The sequence below is a fragment of the Sphaerodactylus townsendi genome, linkage group LG06, assembly GCF_021028975.2.
Source record: "Sphaerodactylus townsendi isolate TG3544 linkage group LG06, MPM_Stown_v2.3, whole genome shotgun sequence".
Lineage (NCBI taxonomy): Eukaryota > Metazoa > Chordata > Lepidosauria > Squamata > Sphaerodactylidae > Sphaerodactylus > Sphaerodactylus townsendi.
The window spans coordinates 10,573,933-10,588,932 of record NC_059430.1 but is presented as its reverse complement, the minus strand read 5'-3'; the positions used below and the strand labels follow the sequence as shown (position 1 = coordinate 10,588,932).

The following is a 15,000-nucleotide window of genomic DNA, read 5'->3' as shown; positions in this document are numbered from 1 at the left end:
CCCTGGGACATGCTCACGGTACCCCAGGGTACCACGGAACCCTGGTTGAAAATCACTGATGTAGATGTTAAACAGCATTGGAGACAGGATGGAGCCCTGGGGATCCCCACAAGGGACCCCCCCCCCCCGGACTTCAAGCACCTTTCTCCCAATGCTGTCTTCTAGAACAATAACAGCATCTAGCAGTACAAAGAAAGCGCCCATTTTTTTTTGGCACTTAGGCCTGTCGATCATATCGTTCTAAGCAGCAAACGTACAATTTAAATGTCTTTCGTCGCAATCGGAGCCTCCACACACAGAACCAGCGTCCGGGCTTTTTTTGCGGTAATTCGTCAGAAGATTTCCTCAGCCTACTCTGAAACCTTTAGCTATACTTAAAGCGAAACATACGTCATGATGTCTACTGTGCGGCGCCATTCGTCATGTTAACCCATAGCATCAAGGTGTTATTTCCCACCCCTAGCGTGGTAACCTTGGGGTTATTATTTTGGGTTTTTTTTGTTGTTGTTGCTTATAGGTTTTCCATAACCCCACCCTTTTGGGTTGATTCACTGCAAGGCCGTTGAATTTGTGTGTCCAGGTGTGTTTCTTTTTTGAGCAGCTTGTCTACCCTCACTAATATTCTCAAAAGGGCAGCCCCTGGTTGACAAACCTCCAAGGAAACTCTGGCAGCAAAGCTTGGAAAATGTTAACCAAAAGCCTATATTGTTCCCAAGACCTCAATTAGCCTGCAAAATAAAATGACAGCCACAGATATATCATAGAACAATTTTTGTGTGTGTGTGTGCCCACACCAGAAAGTCACAATTTCACTTATGGTGACCCCTTGGGGTCTTCAAGAAATGTTCAGAGATGGTTTGCCACTGCCTAGCTTTGCGTAGCAAATGGATCCTGGCCGTGGATCCATTGCTTTGATCTGACACTTTGGGTCTAATTGTGGGGGCCCCAAAGCGCCCAGGGCCTTTGGCTTTTCTGCCCCTGAACTGGATCCTCTTTATAGGACAGTGGTGGCGAACCTATGGCACGGGTGCCAGAGGTGGCACTCAGAGCCCTCTCTGTGGGCACGCGCAAACAGAGTTCGTCATGTGGGGGGGGGGGGAATCGCCCCCCCCCCCACACACACACATCTAGGCTGGCCTGGGCCGCTGGGCTCGATTATTAGCATTAAACTTAAGACCTAGTTTTGGGGAAGCAGTGTAGGTAACCCTGTTAAGCGCTGTTAAACGCCACTGATTTTCATGTGAAGAACTAAAGCGTGATCCTTTACCTGGGAATAAGCTCAGTTACTGGCAATGGGGCTTGCTTCTGAGTAAACCCTCCTAGGGTCGTGATTCACCCGCTTGAAGAGTTGCATGGTTGCTTCAAAGCAAAGCCACCAACTACCACCAAGCTTACTCCTGAGTAACGCATGCCCTGGAGCCAACCATTTTTTCTAAACTAAAACCTCAGTATTCAGATTAAATTGCTGTGTTGGCACTTTGCGATAAATAAGTGGGTTTTGGGTTGCAGTTTGGGCACTCGGTCTCAAAAGGGTTCGCCATCACTGTTATAGGATGTCGGTGCTCTGATTTCTTACATTTAAGGAGTTGTGAGCGTGGGCCACCGGCGACGTCTCTTGCCCAGGCCCTGCTTGCGTCCTCAGGGTTTGTGAACCAGACCCTTCTGATGGATTGAAACGGGACACTTTGCAAGTGATAAAAACGTCACATTTCAGAAACGGGTATGGTAACTGTAATCATATAATCTGTAAAGATGTTCATCTGCTTCAAGCTACCTTCTGACACGGACTTCCTACTTCAAGAAGCTTGAAATTGTCTTTTCTCTCTCTCCCTCTCTCTGTGATTTTGATTAGAAACAGTTTATTTGTTTGGCGGCTGGGACGGGACTCAAGACCTCGCCGACTTCTGGGCGTACAGCGTGAAGGAGAACCAGTGGACGTGTATATCCAGAGACACCGAAAAAGAGGCAAGTTTCACATCTTCCTCCTGCGGTTGTGCTGCCCGATTGAAAACACGTGCCTTTTGCTGGGTTCACACGTTTCTCGAGCTTGCGGATCATAGCTTTGTTTTAAGCCGGCCGCGTCCGAAAAACGCCATTTTCCTGCTTCTGCCCCCTCGGTGTTCGCTTTGAGAGCAGGCGAAGTCATGACCCCTTTGTTGAGTTTTCGGTCTTTCATAATAGCTGATGGAAAAGTTGGCTGCTCTGCTGCCGAGAAATAAACAAGATGCTTTGGCAGGACAGGATGACACAAAAACGTCTAATGAAGCCTCTGGAGCCGATGCAACAGAGACGTCCACGCCGAAAGCTACTGGTGAATATCTCAGAGTAAACAAGCGGGAGGAGCACTTAACTAAATGAAACTTTTGAGAAAGGGAGAAGCGCCTGCGAGTCGGAAGAGACATAAGTGGGGTGGGGGTGGGGGGATTGCCTTTCTCCTGTTTCCCCTCACTCACCTTCCATTACTGAGCTGATGTTGTATGCAGCAATGGCGTAGGAGGTTAAGAGCTCGTGTATCTAATCTGGAGAAACCGGGTTTGATTCCCCGCTCTGCCGCCTGAGCTGTGGAGGCTTATCTGGGGAATTCAGATTAGCTTGTACACTCCCACACATGCCAGCTGGGTGACCTTGGGCTAGTCACAGCTCTTCGGAGCTCTCTCAGCCCCACCTACCTCACAGGGTGTTTGTTGTGAGGGGGGAAGGGCAAGGAGATTGTAAGCCCCTTTGAGTCTCCTACAAGGAGAGAAAGGGGGGGATATAAATCCAAACTCCTCCTCCTCCTCCTCCTCCTCCTCCTCCTCCTCCTCTTCTTCTTCTTCTTCTTCTTCTTCTTCTTCTTCTTCTTCTTCTTCTTCTACTACTACTACTACTACTACTACTACTACTACTACTACTACTACTACTACTACTACTACTACTACTACTACTACTACTACTACTACTACTACTACTACTATTGTGGCTAAAAGAACAAACAATACATCAGAATGCCCCTGGTTTAGATTCTCTCGTCTGTAAACCCCTCACTTGGTGGCCCGTGGAAAACTTCAGTGTCGTCTTCTCCCTGCCAGCCACAGTGTGGAGATGATAGTATTCTCCGGTTTTTTTTCAAGGTTTCAGTAAGCTCTGTAGTGACGGATTGTGTTTGAACCGGTTGGAACAGTCGGGAGCGTTGGAGAACGGCGAAGAAAACATGCGTTAGTTTCTGAGGGTAGCCATTTTGGTTTGCCGTAGAGTAGCTGGATTTGAGTTCATTGGTACCTTAGAGACCGAGGATTTGAGGATATGACCTTTTGTTATCAGACAAATTTCTCTCTGATCTTGCAAATGCTGCTGGTCTGGAATTTACTTGTTAAACGCATTTCAGCTTGGTGTACTTGAGGGAGAAAGCGAGGGGTTTAGGACCCCCTCCCCTTAAAAGGCACAGAACATGAACTGGTGGAACATGGAGGTGTTTGATCATATTATTATAGTAGACCGAGGTTGGAGCACGGCTGAGGTTACGGTTGCAAAGAGGTGGATGGAAGCTGGGCAGAGTATCCAAAGTGCAGGAGGTACAGTGAACAGCATTTCCAGAGATTTTTGATTTTCAGGGGAGAAGATGGTGCCATGATCATAATTTACCGTGTTTCCCTGAATATAAGACAGTGTCTTATATTAATTTTTGCTCCCAAAGATGCGCTATGTCTTATTTTCAGGGGATGTCTTATTTTTTCTGTGTTGTATTTGTCGGGCATGCTTCCAAACAAAAACTTTGCCATGTCTTACTTTCGGGGGATGCCTTATATTTCGCACTTCAGCAAAACCTCTACTATGTCTTATTTTTCGGGGATGTCTTATATTCGGGGAAACAGGGTAATAGCAATACCTGCAGCTCTCCAGATGTTCAGGAACTACAATTCCCATCAGCCCCTGCCAGCATGGCCAATTGGTCATGCTGGCAGGGGCTGATGGGAATTGTAGTCCTTGAACATCTGGAGAGCCGCAGGTCGCAGACCCCTGCAATAGACTGTGAGATTTCCTTCCCCCTGCCAATCTGTCTGGCTGGATCTTCTCTGTGTTGGGGGTCTGCAGAGGGTTGTTCACAACGACAGAGCGTAGTCAGTTTCAAAGGGGTTGTTACTGAAAGCAGACGCTGCCAGTTCCCTTGCCTCCATCAGGGTGGATAGCAGAAAGCTCTGCAGTCTGGGGGCGAAACAGAGAGCAGGCTGGCTTCTCCGCCTGCCCTGTCTACCGGCAGCAATGGCTTGCAGGCCTGGGCCCGCTCACAAAGAGAAAAAGCCTTGGACTCGCTGCCGACGCTGTCCTGGGTCAGCAAAGCCGGGCCTCCGGTCTGTGGCGAAAATCCGAGGCCGGCTGCAAAGGTCACAATTGAAACTGGATAAATAAGCTCCGAGCAGGGAGGTGGTTCCAGTGTTCTCGTGGGAGGGAGGAGGGCAGCGTGTTCATAAACAAGCCACTAAAAGGAACAACCTGTTGTGCCGAGCCGCTGAAAATATCCAGAGGGGTTCTGAGAGGGGGGAAAAAACGCTGCTGTTGTTTTGTTCGAAGGCCCGGCCCAGTCGGCATCGCTGTGCGTGCAGCTCGGCTGGCTACTTTAAAGGACGCGAAGACGGGCCGTGGGTTTGGTAGGCAAATTGGAACCGGTCCGGTAAACAAGTTTTACAGGGCAAAGTTGACGCCGCCGGATGTGTTTACCCTGGCGAAGGTTCAGGGACACGTCTTTATTGCCGCAGCCAGTTAAGCCGTAGCAACATCTCAGTGATGTTGTCACAATAAAAAGAAGATGCTCCTTTTATTTTTCCATAGAAGAAATTTAAATACGGTATAATAATTGGGGTGTGGTCGGGTTTCTGGGTCGTACAACCATGTTCCAGTAGCATTTTCTCCCGATGTTTTGCCAGCATCTCCGAAACGTCTGGAGAAAATGCGACCGGGACACGGCCGTACAACTCGGAAATCCCACAACACTCCAGTGATTCCGGCCGCGAAAGCCTTCGACAATACATAAAGTAATAATTGCTGAAACACAAAGTCACGCTGTTAATTACCCAAAGGGTTATCGGGTAGAAGAGGCCGAAAACCCGTTCACTGCTTCACCAGGAAGCAAGATCTAATTAGTTAAGGCAGTGGTGGCGAACCTATGGCTCGGGTGCCAGAGGTGGCACTCAGAGCCCTCTCTGTGGGCATGCGCAAACAGTTCCCCCTCCCCCCCCCACATCTAGGCTGGCCTGGGCCGCTAGGCTCAATTATTAACATTAAACCTAAGACCTAGTTTTGGGGATGCAGTATAGGTAAACCTGTTAAACGCTGTTAAACCTCACTGATTTTCATGCGAAGAACTAAAGCGTGATCCTTTACCTGGGAGTAAGCTCGGTTGCTGGCAGTGGGGCTTGCTTCTGAGTAAACCCTCCAAGGGTTCTGATTCACCCATTGGAAGAGTTGCACAGTTGCTTCAAAGCAAAGCCACCGACTACCACCAAGCTTACTCCCGAGTAACACATGCTTTGGAACCAAACATTTTTTCCAAACTAAAACCTCAGTATTCAGGTTAAATTACTGTCTTGGCACTTTGTGATAAATAAGTGGGTTTTGGGTTGCAGTTTGGGCACTCGGTCTTGAAAAGGTTCGCCATCACTGAGGTAAGGGGTTTTTTGGGGGGTGGGGTGGATTAGATTTTTGTTCTTCATAGCAATAGCAGCAGATGAACAACAGAACCTGTTACCCAGTTGTGCCTGTTTGCTAGGAGGTCTTCAAACCGAGGTGGAATAGCCGTCTGTCAGGGATTCTTCAGTTCCGGATTAAGAACATAAGAACATAAGAACAAGCCAGCTGGATCAGACCAGAGTCCATCTAGTCCAGCTCTCTGCTACTCGCACTGGCCCACCAGGTGCCTTTGGGAGTTCACATGTAGGATGTGAAAGCAATGGCCTTCTGCGGCTGTTGCTCCCGAGCACCTGGACTGTTAAGGCATTTGCAATCTCAGATCAAAGAGGATCAAGATTGGTAGCCATAAATCGACTTCTCCTCCATAAATCTGTCCAAGCCCCTTTTAAAGCTATCCAGGTTAGTGGCCATCACCACCTCCTGTGGCAGCATATTCCAAACACCAATCACACGTTGCGTGAAGAAGTGTTTCCTTTGATTAGTTCTAATTCTTCCCCCCAGCATTTTCAATGAATGCCCCCTGGTTCTAGTATTGTGAGAAAGAGAGAAAAATTTCTCTCTGTCAACTTTTTCTACCCCATGCATAATTTTTTAAACTTCAATCATATCCCCCCTCAGACGTCTCCTCTCCAAACTAAAGAGTCCCAAACGCTGCAGCCTTTCCTCATAAGGAAGGTGCTCCAGTCCCTCAATCGTCCTCGTTGCCCTTCTCTGCACTTTTTCTATCTCTTCAATATCCTTTTTGAGATGTGGTGACCAGAACTGAACACAGTACTCCAAGTGTGGTCGCACCACGGCTTTATATAAGGGCATGACAATCTTTGCAGTTTTATTATCAATTCCTTTCCTGATTATCCCCAGCATAGAGTTTGCCTTTTTCACAGCTGCCATACATTGAGTTGACATTCCCATGGAACTATCAACTAAGACGCCCAAATCCCTTTCCTGGTCTGTGACTGATAGCACTGACCCCTGTAGCGTGTATGTGAAGTTTGGATTTTTTGCCCCTATGTGCATCACTTTACATTTTGCTACATTGAACTGCATTTACCATTTCTTAGCCCACTCACCTAATTTATCAAGGTCCGCTTGGAGCTCCTCGCAATCCTTTGTGGTTCTCACCACCCTACATAATTTGGTATCATCTGCAAACTTGGCCACCACGCTACCCACCCCTACTTCCAGGTCATTTATGAATAGGTTAAAGAGCACTGGTCCCAATACGGATCCTTGGGGGACACCACTCCCCACCTCTCTCCATTGTGAGAATTTTATTTACACCCACCCTTTGCTTCCTGTTTCTCAACCAGTTTTTAATCCATAGGAGGACTTCCCCTCTTATTCCTTCATTGCTGAGTTTTCTCAATAGTCTCTGGTGAGGAACTTTGTCAAAAGCCTTTTGGAAATCCAAGTAGACAATGTCCACTGGTTCCCCCTTATCCACATGCCTATTTACATCCTCAAAGAACTCGAGGATTCCCTGCTCTGTGCAGAGAGACAGTCCGGCCTACAAGTCCCTTTCCGACTCTGACAGTAAACGGTTCGCAACCGATGAGTTTTCGTTATAGGATATTCCCCAGTAGTTCTTAGGGAGCTTGCATTCTAACTGGAGAACTGCCACCGCTTGGACATGACGTCTGAAGTGGCAGCTAGCATTGTGTGTGGGATCTAAAAAGGAAATTGGTTCCAGATGGGCTGTTTGCTTGCACACCCAGTTGGAGTGTGTGTGTGTGTGTGTGTGTGTGTGTGTAAGCATGGAGCTTGCCCGCAGCAAGAACGTCCCACTTTTAAAGGAAGGTTCTTTTTGAACTCATTTAATTCCAAACTCCGTTTAGGTCAGGAAAGACATGGGGAAATTATGCCGACAACCAGACTGGAAAAGCCACCTTGGAGGGAAAGCCGGTAGATACTTTTCTGGCCTCTCCGATCTCTTGCTGGAGATGATTTTTCTTTTGAAGACTGGGCCATGTCAGACGGCAAGGATTTGCAGGGGTCAGTGCCCCTGTGCCTTTAAGAAAACCCACCCATAGAAAGTTAGCATATTGGGCAAAATTAAACAGGAGTCCAGTAGCGTCTTAAAGACAAGGATCGCTCCATCTTGTTTTCATGAGTGAAATTCACGGAAGCGTCGATAGGATAAACTCAGTCTTGAAGCTGTTGCTGCACTCTGGTGGTGGTTCAAAAGATTTAACGTGGCTAGTAATTTGGACAATATTAGCACTTGCCCAGTGGTGGCGAACCTATGGCACGGGTGCCAGAGGTATCACTCAGAGCCCTTTCCGTAGGCACACGTGCACAGAGTTCATAATGTGGAGGGGGCAGAAAATCACCCTCCCACACACATCTAGGCTAGCCTGGGCATGATCCTTTACCTGGGAGTAAGCTCGGTTGCTCGCAATGGGGCTTGCTTCTGAGTAAACCCTCCTAGGGTCGTGATTCACCTATTCGAAGTGTTTCACGGTTGCTTCGCCAAGCTTACTCCCGAGTAACGTGCGCCTTGGAGCCAACCGTTTTTTCAAAACTAAAACCTCAGTATCCAGGTTAAATTGCCGTGTTGGCACTTTGCGATAAATAAGTGGGTTTTGGGTCGCAATTTGGGCACTCTATCTCAAAAAGGTTTGCCATCACTTCACTAGCCGGTGTGGTGCAGTGGTTAAGAGAGGCAGACTCTAATCTAGAGCACGGGGTTTGATTCCCCACTCCTCCACATGCAGTGGCTTTCGGCCAGTTACAGTTTTTTCCAAACTCTTTCAACCCCACAAGGTGTCTGTTGTGGGGAGGGGAAGGAAAGGCTATTGTAAGCCACTTTGAGACTCCTTGCAGGAGGGGCAAAAACTGTTAAAAAAACTAACTCTTTTTCATATTGGGAGGATAGTTTGGCTCAGGGGTCGGCAACCTGTGGCTCTCCAGATGTTCATGGACTACAATTCCCATCAGCCCCTGCCAACATGGCCAATTGGCCATAGGTTGCAGACCCCTGGAACTTTGGCCGAACCCCTTCGCTCTCACCCATTATTTAAGCTGAATTAGTCCTTATCACAGCTACTTGGTATAGTTGAGGTATCGTTGGAATGTTTGGATCCGTGTTTCTGACTGTGCCCAGACCTGGGGATGAAGGAATTGAAAGAGCGTCTGCCATAATATCTGAGAGGGATTGTGTGGACGGAGATGAAAACTGTTTTGCGGTAGTGGCACCTTATCCCAACGCAAATGTTTGTGTGTTCAGCACATAGGAAAGGTGTGTGTCCAGGTAGCCGACTGGCGTTGCCTGTCTTGGCTATGTTCTGCGGTCACGAAAGATCCTGGTAGTGTAGAGTTGGAGGCAATAGTCCCTCTAATCGTCCCCCCACCCCCGCATGGAACTTCCCAACCACTGAGCGGAACGGAGCCACCTGGGAGAGCTCCCCCTACTGGGCTGCCCCTGATCTGTGTGGCTCCAATACGGCGACTGCGCAGCTGCACACTTGCGTGCCGAAGAAGAAGAAGGAGGAGGAGGAGGAGGAGAACAAGAAGAAGAGGAGGAGGAGGAGGAAGAGGAAGAGGAGGAGGAGGAGGAGGAGCTTGGATTGATACCTTCACCTTTCTTTCCTGTAAGAAGATTCAAAGGTGGCCTACAAGCTCCTTTCCCTTCCTCTTCCCACAACAGACACCTTGTGAGGTAGGTGGGTCTGAGAGAGTTCTGAGAGAACTGTGAGCAGCCCAAAGTCACCCAGCAGGAATGGAGGAGTGCAGAAACACATCTGGTTCACCAGATAAGCTTCTGCCACTCAGGTGGAGGAGTGGAGAATCAAACCTCGTTCTCCAGATTAGAATCCACCTGCTCTTAACCACTGGAAAAAAAACCCGGCCTTTTCCAGGATGTGCTTTTTAGCTTCTTTAATTCATCGCCATATATTTTTTCCTGGCTGAGGGCTTATTTTCAGTTTAGCCTTATCTGGAAGCCCTGCCCGATAGGGGATAGGTTTTTAGAGTTTGGAGAAATAAGTTTGATAAATGGTAGTGATTTTCAAAAATATTGCAGGGCATCTGTATGATGGCCTTGTTCAAGTAGCTTCAGGCTGTGGGAGGTCCAAACCACAAGAAAAATAATGTAGTTTTGTGAATAGTACCTAAAGGTCCTCTGAAGATGCCAGCCATGATCCTCTGAAGATGCCAGCCACAGATGCAGGCGAAACGTCAGGAGAGAATGCTGCTAGAACACGGCCATACAGCCCGGAAACCACACAGCACCCAAGTACCTAAAGGGCTGGGGGGAGGGGGTTATTGGCTTCATAAAATACAGACTTTTCGTGATCGCATGAATAACAGGCTATGATTTAATAGGCCACCCCCCTCCCCCAGATACAACTGGAACCATTGTGTTCCTTAGTACTGGGATACCGTGTTGCCAGATCAGAGCTTAAAGTCCTCCCTGTGGCCCATTTTGAGGGATCTGTAGCTTGTCTTACAGAAAGATAGAACCTCAAGCGTTGAATTAATCTGCTTAGTCCACTTCCTTAGAATTAATTGGAAGAGGAGTAGTAGTAGTAGTAGTAGTAGTAGTAGTAGTAGTAGTAGTAGTAGTAGTAGTAGTAGTAGTAGTAGTAGTTTGGATTTATATCCCCCCTTTCTCTCTTGCAGGAGACTCAAAGGGGCTGACAATCTCCTTGCCCTTTCCCCCTCACAACAAACACCCTGTGAGGTAGGTGGAGCTGAGAGAGCTCTGAGAAGCTGTGACTAGCCCAAGGTCACCCAGCTGGCGTGTATTGGAGTGCCCAGGTTAATCTGAATTCCCCAGAGAAGCCTCCACAGCTCAGGCGGCAGAGCTGGGAATCAAACCCGGTTCCTCCAGATTAGATACACGAGCTGTTAACCTCCTACGCCCCTGCTGCTTAGTCCACTTCCTGGACCTTTCTTTGTATTTAAAGGAGGTAGTAGCCGTCTTAGGGAACCGGGGGAAAAAGAAATGATAAAATTGGAAGGTTTGAATTTTCAAAACTGGTGGGTGGTGAAGAATCCCTAGGCCTCCCCACGCAGAATGCGGTTAAAACTGCTATGATGGCCCAAGAGATTCCAGACATACAGGTGGTTTTATCTGTGGCGGCCATTTTAATATAGGAACTTTTATCCTACAGCGGAGAACACACTACTTGCACTTCCGCCAAACAATGCAGAACTGCATTTTTATCTTTTGGTGGGACAGCTCCAACACTGTATACCATAGGTGTCAAACTCGCGGCCCTCCAGATGTTATGGACTACAGTTCCCATCACCCCCTGCCAGCATGATGCTGGCAGGGGATGATGGGAACTGTAGTCCATAACATCTGGAGGGCACACGGGTTTGACACCTTTGCTGTATATGAAAGCTTGCTCTCAAAAGCGTAAAGACATGTCAGCTCGATAAGAGGTCACCTGGAAAGGCCGTTGATACTTCTTGCTATCTCAAGGAAATGGTTCAGGGGACCGTGATACTCCCATGGATGTGTGTTCAAGACCTCCCTCTGGCCGGAGAAGCTTAAGTTCCCCACGAAGGCATCGACTTCCCTTTCCTGCTGCGCAGCTGGTGTACAGCGCAAGGCTTTAAAAAACCGGAGCAGATAAACAGGCCATTTCGGCATGTTAGAAGCTGTCCGGCTTTTTATCTCATTCCTTTCTGTTCAAATCATACACGCGGAAAGGACTTTGGCCGCAACTGAAGCCCTTTTGTTTGTGTTGGCAGGCTCTTGGCGGTGGAAGTTCCAAGATCAAAATATTGTACTTGTTGCTGAGGTGAATCAAAAAATGCCTCCCTCAGGAACCTGATAAGACTTTTGGTTTGAGATAATGTCAGCCTCGTATGCAAGCACATGTATTGACAGCACATGCTGGTCGGTACCCGTGATGGTCCCTCATATGTTGTACAAACTAAGATTTTGCCTCCAGATTATTATTATTATTATTTGCCCTGGTGTGGCCTGGGTCCCTATTCCTGCTGGGTAGGTATCGAAACATTCCCCTGGGAGCCATGGTGTCTTTTCACGAGTTTTACGTTTCACCCCCTTTGCGCAGGATGACGATTTCCTTGAACGTACATGGATGCATGCAGAAACTCATTTGTGCATGCAGAGCCGTTTTCTCTGAGCCCGTCCTTTGGCAATTAATTGCTCAGTATGTCTGTAAAATGTTGGTGCAATCTAGTGCATAGTTCTTCTGTCTTTAAAAATAGTAAATGGGCTGGACACTCTCTATATTTGTTGTTGTTTTAGCCCGATGGCTCGCCAAAAACAGACACTAATGTTCACCATGTCCTGTTCTTCAAACAATGAGTTTGTTCCACTCTGTCTCTTGCATTTCTCAGTCCTAGCTTCACCAAAGTGTATTACAGAGGCTGCGACAAGACATTTCCAGGATCAGTTCTGCCTAAACGCTCCCATGGGAGTCCTTTGGATGATGGTTTCAGGAAAAAAAATAAATGTGGAAATGTTCTTCAGAATGGAAAACATGTGGAATTTTCTGAAAAGGTGTGCCCTTTTGTCCCATGTATATTCCTTCTCCATTCCAACACGGTTGCATAAAGGGAGAGAACGTTGGTTTCGAATTGTGGTGTGTCTCAGAAAAAGATGTTAGTCGATAGGATATTTCTCTGCCGCAGAATGTCCTGGACCACCTTTGTTATAGAATGCTCTGCCTGGGTCCTATTGCCTACCTAGCCCTGCTCTCTCTCCTGTCCACTTGAAAGTCTGAAAGTAAAAATTACATGCTCTCATATCAAAGTACCATGTTTCATAATCCACACAATAATGATTTTGACAAAGGCAGCATGTAAAGGAGGAGGAGGAGGAGGAGGAGTTTGGATTTATATCTCTCCTTTCTCTCCTGCAGGAGACTCAAAGGGGCTGACAATCTCCTTGCCCTTCCCCCCTCACAACAAACACCCTGTGAGGTAGGTGGGGCCAAGAAGCTGTGACTAGCCCAAGGTCACCCAGCTGGCGTGTGTGGGAGTGCCCAGGCTAATCTGAATTCCCCAGATAAGCCTCCACAACTCAAGTGGCAGAGCGGGGAATCAAACCCAGTTCCTCCAGATCAGTAGCCACTGCTTTTAGCCACTACGCCACTGCTGCTCCTAATTCATAAACCTGAATTATAGTTCTCCTAGACAATTGGGACTATATTCTAATGCCGAAGCACACAGTTTTCTTGACCGCTGCACGTCAACCACACTAACATCTGTTTCTGAGACAGAGAACATCTCCCGTCACTGCCTTGTGAATGGAAAGTCTTAAAATTTGCCTTTGACTTCCTCTTCTGTTATCACACCTAACAGAACAGATAGAAAATGACTTTTGGGAAGGGAAAGAGTTTTAGCTTAGACCAGGGGTTCGCCATCTTTCTGATCCTGCGAGCCCCTTCGGAATTCTGACACAGGGCGCTGGGTGCAAGCACAAAATGGCAGCCGCTGGAGGCGGGGTCAACTGCAAAATGGCTTCTGCAGGAGGCGGAGCCATACACTCGGGGCAGCCAAAGCGCAGGAGTGAAGAGGGGTATTTCTAAAATGTACACGGGGAAGATGAGTCAGAGAGAATGAAACCAACCACTAGGTCCGTGGTGGCGAACCTTTGGCACTCCAGATGTGATGGACCACAATTCCCATCAGCCCCTGCCAGCATGGCCAATTGGCTGTGGGGGGGGGGGGGGGTGGGGGGGGGGGGGGGTGGGGGGGGGGGGGGGTGGGGGGGGGGGGGGGTGGGGGGGGGGGGGGGTGGGGGGGGGGGGGGGTGGGGGGGGGGGGGGGTGGGGGGGGGGGGGGGTGGGGGGGGGGGGGGGTGGGGGGGGGGGGGGGTGGGGGGGGGGGGGGGTGGGGGGGGGGGGGGGTGGGGGGGGGGGGGGGTGGGGGGGGGGGGGGGTGGGGGGGGGGGGGGGTGGGGGGGGGGGGGGGTGGGGGGGGGGGGGGGTGGGGGGGGGGGGGGGTGGGGGGGGGGGGGGGTGGGGGGGGGGGGGGGTGGGGGGGGGGGGGGGTGGGGGGGGGGGGGGGTGGGGGGGGGGGGGGGTGGGGGGGGGGGGGGGTGGGGGGGGGGGGGGGTGGGGGGGGGGGGGGGTGGGGGGGGGGGGGGGTGGGGGGGGGGGGGGGTGGGGGGGGGGGGGGGTGGGGGGGGGGGGGGGTGGGGGGGGGGGGGGGTGGGGGGGGGGGGGGGTGGGGGGGGGGGGGGGTGGGGGGGGGGGGGGGTGGGGGGGGGGGGGGGTGGGGGGGGGGGGGGGTGGGGGGGGGGGGGGGTGGGGGGGGGGGGGGGTGGGGGGGGGGGGGGGTGGGGGGGGGGGGGGGTGGGGGGGGGGGGGGGTGGGGGGGGGGGGGGGTGGGGGGGGGGGGGGGTGGGGGGGGGGGGGGGTGGGGGGGGGGGGGGGTGGGGGGGGGGGGGGGTGGGGGGGGGGGGGGGTGGGGGGGGGGGGGGGTGGGGGGGGGGGGGGGTGGGGGGGGGGGGGGGTGGGGGGGGGGGGGGGTGGGGGGGGGGGGGGGTGGGGGGGGGGGGGGGTGGGGGGGGGGGGGGGTGGGGGGGGGGGGGGGTGGGGGGGGGGGGGGGTGGGGGGGGGGGGGGGTGGGGGGGGGGGGGGGTGGGGGGGGGGGGGGGTGGGGGGGGGGGGGGGTGGGGGGGGGGGGGGGTGGGGGGGGGGGGGGGTGGGGGGGGGGGGGGGTGGGGGGGGGGGGGGGTGGGGGGGGGGGGGGGTGGGGGGGGGGGGGGGTGGGGGGGGGGGGGGGTGGGGGGGGGGGGGGGTGGGGGGGGGGGGGGGTGGGGGGGGGGGGGGGTGGGGGGGGGGGGGGGTGGGGGGGGGGGGGGGTGGGGGGGGGGGGGGGTGGGGGGGGGGGGGGGTGGGGGGGGGGGGGGGTGGGGGGGGGGGGGGGTGGGGGGGGGGGGGGGTGGGGGGGGGGGGGGGTGGGGGGGGGGGGGGGTGGGGGGGGGGGGGGGTGGGGGGGGGGGGGGGTGGGGGGGGGGGGGGGTGGGGGGGGGGGGGGGTGGGGGGGGGGGGGGGTGGGGGGGGGGGGGGGTGGGGGGGGGGGGGGGTGGGGGGGGGGGGGGGTGGGGGGGGGGGGGGGTGGGGGGGGGGGGGGGTGGGGGGGGGGGGGGGTGGGGGGGGGGGGGGGTGGGGGGGGGGGGGGGTGGGGGGGGGGGGGGGTGGGGGGGGGGGGGGGTGGGGGGGGGGGGGGGTGGGGGGGGGGGGGGGTGGGGGGGGGGGGGGGTGGGGGGGGGGGGGGGTGGGGGGGGGGGGGGGTGGGGGGGGGGGGGGGTGGGGGGGGGGGGGGGTGGGGGGGGGGGGGGGTGGGGGGGGGGGGGGGTGGGGGGGGGGGGGGGTGGGGGGGGGGGGGGGTGGGGGGGGGGGGGGG

General features: G+C 53.0%; 1 protein-coding gene across 1 annotated transcript in view; it reads left to right on the top strand.

Moving 5' to 3' along the window:
• Positions 1 to 15,000, top strand: part of MKLN1 (muskelin 1) — a 93,514-nt gene that overhangs the window by 67,583 nt on the left and 10,931 nt on the right. Inside the window, exons 7-8 of the mRNA XM_048501479.1 lie at positions 1,850 to 1,965; positions 2,182 to 2,325. Of these exons, the coding sequence (XP_048357436.1) occupies positions 1,850 to 1,965; positions 2,182 to 2,325 (260 nt within the window). The remainder of the gene's footprint in view (positions 1 to 1,849; positions 1,966 to 2,181; positions 2,326 to 15,000) is intronic.